Below are 8,359 nucleotides of genomic sequence, written 5' to 3'. Positions count from 1 at the left end.
GCCTGAGGCGGGAATTGAATCCGGGTCTCTGGCGCTGTGAGGCAGCAGTGCTAACCACTGTGCCACCGTGCCGCCCACCAAGGCCTCTAGGAATTCTCTGGCATGTCTTTGCTTAGCCTGTCCCAGGATAGATGTGTTGTCCCAGTCGAAATGGTGTTTTTTTTCATCCGTGTGTAGGGCTACAAGGGAGAGAGGGTCGTGTCTTTTTGTGGCTAGCTGATGTTCGTGTATCCTGGTGGCTAACTTTCTTCCTGTTTGTCCTACGTAGTGTTTGTGGCAGTCCTTCCATGGAATTTTGTAGATGACGTTGGTTTTGTCCATGGGTTGTACTGGGTCTTTTAAGTTTGTTTGTTTTTGTTTGAGAGTGTTGGTGGGTTTGTGTGCTACTAGGATTTGTAGCAATTGTCACACTGAGTGGCATGCTTGGCTATTTCAGAGGGCAATTAAGAGCGAACCACATTACTGTGGGTCTGGTGTCACATGTTGGCCTGTCCAAGTAAGGATGGCAGATATGCTTCCCTGAAGGATATTAGTGAACCTAATGGCTTTTGTTTTGTCAATCAACAATGGTTTGTGCCAACAGTAAATTCTTAATTTCAGATTTTTTTTATTCAACTTCCACAATCTGTCATGGCAAGATTCAAACCCGGGCACTCAGAAAATTTGCTGTTTTTGGATTATAGAGACAGTCTATCAATAATATCACTCGGCCATTGCCATCCCTCAATGATGGTTTTGGGGAGTAGATGGGACTTTATTATGTTTTGTATATGAAAGGCAAACATTTGGCATGCAGGAACAGCAAATAATTAGGAAGGCAAATTAAATACCTCAGCCTTTATTCTAAAGTGAATGGAAAATAAAATTAGGGAAGTCAAGCTACTTGTGTGCAGGACATTGATGATACCACGGGGCAAAGTGAGGACTGCAGATGCTGGAGATTAGAGTTGAGAGTGTGGTGCTGGAAAAGCACAGCAGGTCAGACAGCATCCGAGGAGCAGGAGAATTGACGTTTCGGGCAAAAGCCCTTCATCAGGAAATTTCAGGGCTTTTGCCATGAAATGTCGGTTTTCCTGCTCCTCAATTGATGATACCACACCTGGAATATTGTGTTTCGTTTGGTCACCTAATTTATGGAAGGATATTTTTGTATTGAATATGGTGCAGAAAAAGTTTGCTAGGCTGATTCCTGGGATGAAGGGGCTGTCTTATGGGCAAAGTTAAAAGTCACACAACACTAGGTTATAGTCCAATGGGTTTATTTGGAAGTACAAGCTTTTGGAGTGTCAAGAAGCCACACTCCGAATGCTTGTATCTCCAAATAAACCTGTTGGACTATAACTGGTGTCATATGACTTTTAATTTTTTCCACCCCAGTCCAACACCAGCACCTCCATATCATGGCTACCTTAGAGAGAAAGGTTGAACAAGTTGGATCTTTACTCGTTGGAATTTAAAAGGATCAGAGGGTTATCTTATAAAAGCATCTAAGATTTGGGTGGGGGCCACTTCATAGGGAATGAGAGGATCTTTTCCCTCATAGGAGAATTTTACACTGGGCTGCACAATTTCAAAATAAGGCATCTCTCATTTAATGCAGCGATAAAGAAAAATTCATTCTGTCAGAAGGTTGTTCGTCTTTGTAATTCTGCGAACCAGACACAGTAGAGACAGGGTCATTGAAGGCAGGCATGGAATTGTAGTGAAAATCAGAATAACCATAATCTTATTGATTTGCAAAGCAGGCTAAATGGATTGAATGGACTGAATAGACTCCTTAAGCTTCTATTTCTTATAGTTTTATGTGACACAGATGAACAGCTTACAAAAAGCAACAGGTAGGCAAGAGAAGTAAACAAAAAAAGAAAAGTGAACATTTCATTGGAGGAAGTTTATGATTAGGTAACAGAGGCAATGGTGATGCAAAACAAACTGATTAAAGTTGAGATAAACTGATGGAAAATGTGTGCCAGACCCAGACAGCGTGCCAATAGTTACCTAGGAATACAGAGGGAAAGGGAGGCATGGAAAATATGGAAAAACATAGAAGATTCTTATTACCCAGATATGCAGGAACAGCTTGAAGTCATTCAGTTTCTTGAGTATTCATGTATCATTTTACAAGATGATTAGGGGTTTAGATAGGGTCGACAGTGAGAATCTTTTTCCACGTATGGAGTCAGCTATTACAAGGGGGTATAGCTTTAAATTAAGGGGGAGTAGGTATAGGACAGATGCTAGGGGTAGGTTCTTTACTCAGTCGTGAGTTCATGGAATGCCCTGCCAGTAGCAGTGGTGGACTCTCCCTCATTATGGGCATTTAAGCGGGCATTGGATAGGCATATGGAGGATAGTGGGCTAGTGTAGGTTAGGTGGGCTTGGATCGGCGCAACATCGAGGGCTGAAGGGCCTGTACTGCGCTGTATTCTTCTATGTTCTATGTTCAAATTGATCATGGACTGATCCGTAATATAACTCCATTTATCCATCATGGTTCCAGAACCCTTATGCCCTTGTCTAACAAAAACATCAATCTGAACTTTTAAGTTTTCAATCGACTTCCATCTGCAACAACTGTTTGGGGATGGGGAGAAAGTTCCAGATTTCCATTATCCTTTGAATGAAGGAACATTTCCCTGATATCACCCCTGAATGGCCAGCTCTAATTTTATGATTTGGGCCCCTTGTCCTCAAGTCCCCATCAGAGAGTTTAGTTTCTCTCTATCTATCCTATCAATCCCTTAAATTATCGTAAACACTTCAACTGTACAACTGTATCATCCCTTAATTTTCCATATTCAAGGGGACAAAGAACTGGTCTGTGCAACCTGTCCTTATAATTAATCCCATCAGCCCAAATATAATTCTGGTGAATCTGTGCTGCATTCTCTCCAAGATCAATATGTCTTTTCTGAGGTGCATGCCCAGAATTGAGCACAGTTACTGTGGAAAAAGTCTAACTAGAGTTTTATAGAACTGTAGAATAACCTTCACCCTTCGTATTCCAATTCCAAGACAGAGGCCAGCACCTCATTACCCTTCTGTAGTTGGGCTCTGAAATTTGTTTTGTAGTTCCTGGTTTAATGCTATTTAGAAAATATTTTGATCTATCTTTCTCAGTTTCAAAACAGATGACATCACACTTTCACAAAGAATAAATTATGAGAAAATTCTTCCACTGCCAGGAAATCCAGGGGAATACATACTTTAAGGTAACTGACATGGGAACTGGGGAGAAGGTTGAACAGAATTTTATTTATGCAGAAAATCATTCTAACCTGGAACCAAAGCAGATCCATCAGTAACTATTAAAAAGAATTTGTTAAATAGTTGAAGTGGGGAGAAAATGCAAGATCATGGGAAAAAGTAGGGCATGGGACTAACTGAGTAGCTTCTTCGCGGGAGCTGGCATTGATAATGGTGACCTGAAAGGTCTCATTGCGTTCCATCATTCCACGATTTTTGACTAGCAAAAATGCCACATAATTCATTTTATTTCTAACTTTACAATGGTTAGCTGTGGAAGATTCCCCCCTCAGATAATCTGCTTATATCTATACCTTGGATCTCTGTTGTTAATGATCAGTTCAAGCTGCTGAGCTGAGACTGAATCTATCATCGCTGTTTGTTCACTCCCTTTGAAGATAACCTTTAGAGATTTTGGAGCATAAACTGTATTCTGGATGAATTCAACATACTTCAGCAAGGCTGCCGCTGCAGCCAAACAGTAATATCTGCAAATGCAACAATAAAATAAATTACCAGCTATGTCTTCCCATAATATTTTCTCTTTGACCCTTTCACCACAACCAGCAAGTCATTCACATTGGGCCAGATTTTTGGAGCGGTGGTAATTACACTCAGATTGCATTCGGTTCCTTTTTAATGTTAAGAAAGAGCTCGGCATTTCTGATTAGAGATTCTGATCATGTCTCCTCAGAAATGCGGAGTTGTATTTTAAATCTGACAGGTTCCTCATATGAGAAAGTGAGGACTGCAGATGCTGAACAGTCAGAGTCGAAAAATGTGGTGCTGGAAAAGCACAGTAAGTCAAGGAAGATCCGAGGAGCAGGCAAGTTGACATTTCTGGCATAAGCCCTTCATCAGGAATTCCTGATGAAGCGTTTATACCTGAAACATCGACTTTCCTGCCCCTTGAATGCTGCCTGACCAGCTGTACTTTTCCAGTACCAGTCTTTTCAACTAGTTCCCTCATATTACAGTGTAGTCAGGAAGAAGACAAACCATGATCCCCGGTTTCACAGCAGTCAGTTGCCATTTTCTGTAATTGTAATGTTCAGCATCACAGCCAGCCAATTTGACAGCTCCAGCTCATGTGAAAGGGTAAAATTGTAAGTTAAGGTGCCCTGTGGGTAGAGTGGAGGTGACTAGGAAGTAATGTGCCAGGCTGGCAAGTAGGGTATCACATGCATAGAGTGTTTAGGATAGGTTGGGATGCATGGGAAATATCCGGTCTGGGGGAGTAGTGGAAATGGTGACAGGTCACAGGGTAGAGGGGAGGTGTCAGGTGCAGTGGAGCAGTGTTACTCCCGAAGGATATGCTGTCAGATCTGGATTTGGGGAAAGTGTATTTGGGAGATAGTGCTATGCAAGTTGTCAGGTCAATTTAATAATTAGATTAGATTAGATTAGATTACTTACAGTGTGGAAACAGGCCCTTCGGCCCAACAAGTCCACACCGACCCGCCGAAGCGCAACCCACCCATACTCCTACATTTACCCCTTACCTAACACTACGGGCAATTTAGCATGGCCAATTCACCTGACCTGCACATCTTTGGACTGTGGGAGGAAACTGGAGCACCCGGAGGAAACCCACGCAGACACGGGGAGAATGTGCAAACTCCACACAGTCAGTCGCCTGAGGCGGGAATTGAACCCGGGTCTCTGGCGCTGTGAGGCAGCAGTGCTAACCACTGTGCCACCGTGCCGCCCACAACAATTATTCATGAGTTGCACTAAGCTTTTCATCTTTTAACTTTGCTGAGTGACTATTTACTTAATCGCAGCAGAACTCTTCAATGCATGACTCCCAACAATGCTGCAGAAACAATCATCGGACCACCATAATCATTTTGGCCAATGAACCCAAATTGTACACAATTTCATAAAATGGCCAGCAATAAAAAGTTCCAAGGCACATGGGTGGCATGGTGGCTCAGTGGTTAGCACTGCAGCCTCACAGCACTCGGGACCTGGGTTTGATTCCACCCATACGCAACTGTCTGTGTGGAGTTGAGTATTCTCCATATGTCTGTGTGGGTTTCCTCCCACAGTCCAAAGCTGTGCAGGTTAGGTTATGGTGTCCAGGGGCTATTTAGGTTAGCTGTGGGAGATGCAGGGTTACAGGGAAAGAGTAAGGGAATGAGTCTGAGTGAGATGCTCTTCATAAAGGTCAACATGAGCTTGATGGGCCAAATGGCCTGCTTTCTCACTTTAGAGATTCTATGAATCATTTCTTGGACGTTTTTTTAGACAAAAATTGACACAAGAGCAGATATTAGCACAGATACCTAGACTTGTTTAAAGACATAGTTAGTTTGTAACAGTAGCAAAAAGGGGAGGCAGGTGATCTATATACAGACTTCAATCAAGGCAGCTATAAAGGACTAATTGGGGAATTATTGCTTATTTGCTTTTATCTTATAGGAAAAGCACTGACTGCCACTTGATGCTCTTTGTAGAAAAATGGGTGATTCAACAATGTTGACTGCTGATTGGCAGTGGGTATCCCATTAATTACAGAGTGGGAGAGCTGTAATAATGGAAAGAATGAAGAATATGTAACAAACCTCCAGCAACATGTGGAGACAATGAGAGCAGATGCTGGGTAGGGGAGCATGAGCAAATTTGCTCAGACCTCCACCAACAGACACGGATGGCTAAAGGAGTGGCGTAGGAAAGAGGAGTTCCATTTCATGGGCACTGGCACCAGTTTTGGAACAGGAGGGATCTGTACCGATGGGATGGTCTCCACCTGAACTGATCTGGAACCAGTGTTCTCGTGAGAAGGATGAATAGGGTGGTCACTAGGATATTAAATCAGGGGTAAGGAAAGGGGGAAATGACAGGAAGTATGATGGTAAATAGAAAGGTAAGCTGCAGGTTAACATACAGTCATAAAGTCATAGAGATGTACAGCAAGGAAACAGACTCTTTGGTCCAACTCGTCCATGCTGACCAGATATCCTAACCTGATCTAGTCCCATTTGCCAGCACTCGGCCCATTTCCCTCTAAACCCTTCCTATTCATATACCCATCCAGATGCCTTTCAAGTGTTGCAATTGTGCCAGCCTCCACCATTCCTCTGGCAGCTCATTCTATACATGCGTGAAAATGTTACTTCTTAGGTTCCTCTTAAATCTTTCCCCTCTCCCTAAATCTATGCCCTCTAGTTCTGGACTCCCCCAACCCCAGTGAAAAGACCTTGTCTATTTATTCTATCCATACTCCTCATGATTTTATAAACCTCTTAAGGTCACCCCTCAGCCACCGATGCTCCAGAGAAAATAGCCCAAGCCTTTTCAGCCTTTCTCTGCAACTCAAATCCGCCAACATCCTTGTAAATCTTTTCTGAACCCTTTCAAGTTTCACATTATCTTTTTGAAAGGAAGAAAACCAGAATTGCACCGAAGATTCCAAAAGTGGTGAACCAATGTCTTGTACAGCCGCGGCATGACCTCCCAACTCCAATATTCAATGCTCTGACCAATAAAGGAAACTATACCAAACACCTTCTTCACTATCCTATCTACCTGCAACTCCACTTTGAAGGAACTATGAACCTGCATTCTTTAGTCTCATTGTTCAGCAACACTCCCCAGGACCTTACCATTAAGTGTATAAGTCCTGCTAAGATTTGCTTTTCCAAATGAGCACCTCACATTTATCTAAATTAAACTCCATCTGCCACTGCTCAGCCATGTGTGCAGGACTGCTTAACTACATGGCAGACTAAGAAAGAAGTTGAAAGGGAGGATAACTCAGGAGATATTTATTAATGGAGATGTTAGAATTCACAAAGAGGTATAAAAACTAGCATAAAGGCTCTTTAACTAAATGCTCGTAGCATTCAAAAAATCTTCACGAATGAGTATAATTTAGTAGCCATTACGGTGACATGGTTGCAAAATGGTCATGTGTGGGAGTTAAACATCCAGGGGTATCAGACTATTTGGAAGGAGAGACAGGAGGAATAAGGGAGTTAGTGTAGCTCGGATATTTAAGGAAGACATCAGGGTGGTGGTGTGAGATGATATAAGACCAAAGGACATAGATGCATAAATTACTCCATTCAGCCCATTGAGTCCGCTCCATCATTCAATCAAAGCTGATATGTTTCTCAACCACATTGTCCCGCTTTCTCCCTGTAACCCTTGATAATCAAGAACCTATCTATCTCAGTCTTTTTTATACTCAATGACCTGGTCTCCACAGCATTCTGTGGCAATGAATTCCATAGATTTACCACTCTCTGGCTGAAGAAGTCTTTCCTTATCTCCATTCTAAAAGGCCTTCCCTTTGAGGCTGAAGATGTCTTTCCTTATCTCCATTCTAAAAGACCTTCCCTTTTGAGTGCGAGCAGCAGCAGAGTGTAAAGGAACCCAGAAGGCTACAGCTAAGGTGAGACAGTTTGTTTTAAAATTACTTACCGGGAGCGGGCAGCGATGTTTTTTTTTCTCTTCACAGAAAGAGCGGGAGCAGCAGGGGGAAGTGACGAAGACCAGAGGGGCAGCCAGGAAGGAAAGCAGTGAGTATAAATGCTCACCCTTTGACGCCAACGGTCATTTTGAGTGCGAGCAGCAGCAGAGTGTAAAGGAACCCGGAAGGCTACAGCTAAGGTGAGACAGTTTGTTTTAAAATTACTTAACGGTAGCGGGCAGCAGTGTTTTTTTCCCTCTTCACAGAAAGAGCGGGAGCAGCAGGGGGACGTGACGAAGACCACAGGGGCAGCCGGGTAGGATTTTTCCCTATAAAAGCGCGCAGGAGAAGAACCCAAGGCACTACAGAGGTAGTGCCTCCCACCCGCCCTCCTCCTCTAACCTAATAATAAGACCCGTTGTGGTAAGTAGGTAAGTGCTGCATTTTGCTTGTTCTATTCTTTAGACCCAGTTTTTTTTTAAAAAAAGTTACTTTCAGAGGGATGGCAGTGAAGGCAGTGCAATGTTCCTCTTGCAACATGTTTGAGGTGAGGGATGCCATGGACGTCCCTGCTGATTACACTTGCAGGAAGTGCACCCATCTCCAGCTCCTCCAACACCGTGTTAGGGAACTGGAGCTGGAGTTGGATGAACTTAGGATCATTCGGGAGGCAGAGGGGGTCATAGATCGGAGCGT

The 8,359-nt window shown here is 43.2% G+C and overlaps 1 protein-coding gene across 1 annotated transcript in view; it reads right to left on the bottom strand.

Moving 5' to 3' along the window:
* msh4 (mutS homolog 4) overlaps positions 1-8,359 on the bottom strand; it is a 130,777-nt gene that overhangs the window by 85,704 nt on the left and 36,714 nt on the right. The window contains exon 6 of the mRNA XM_043700068.1: positions 3,561-3,734. Coding sequence (XP_043556003.1) covers positions 3,561-3,734 — 174 coding nt within the window. The remainder of the gene's footprint in view (positions 1-3,560; positions 3,735-8,359) is intronic.

Source organism: Chiloscyllium plagiosum, chromosome 11 (genome assembly GCF_004010195.1).
Source record: "Chiloscyllium plagiosum isolate BGI_BamShark_2017 chromosome 11, ASM401019v2, whole genome shotgun sequence".
NCBI classification, from domain to species: Eukaryota; Metazoa; Chordata; class Chondrichthyes; order Orectolobiformes; family Hemiscylliidae; genus Chiloscyllium; species Chiloscyllium plagiosum.
This window is presented reverse-complemented; position numbering and strand designations above follow the sequence as displayed.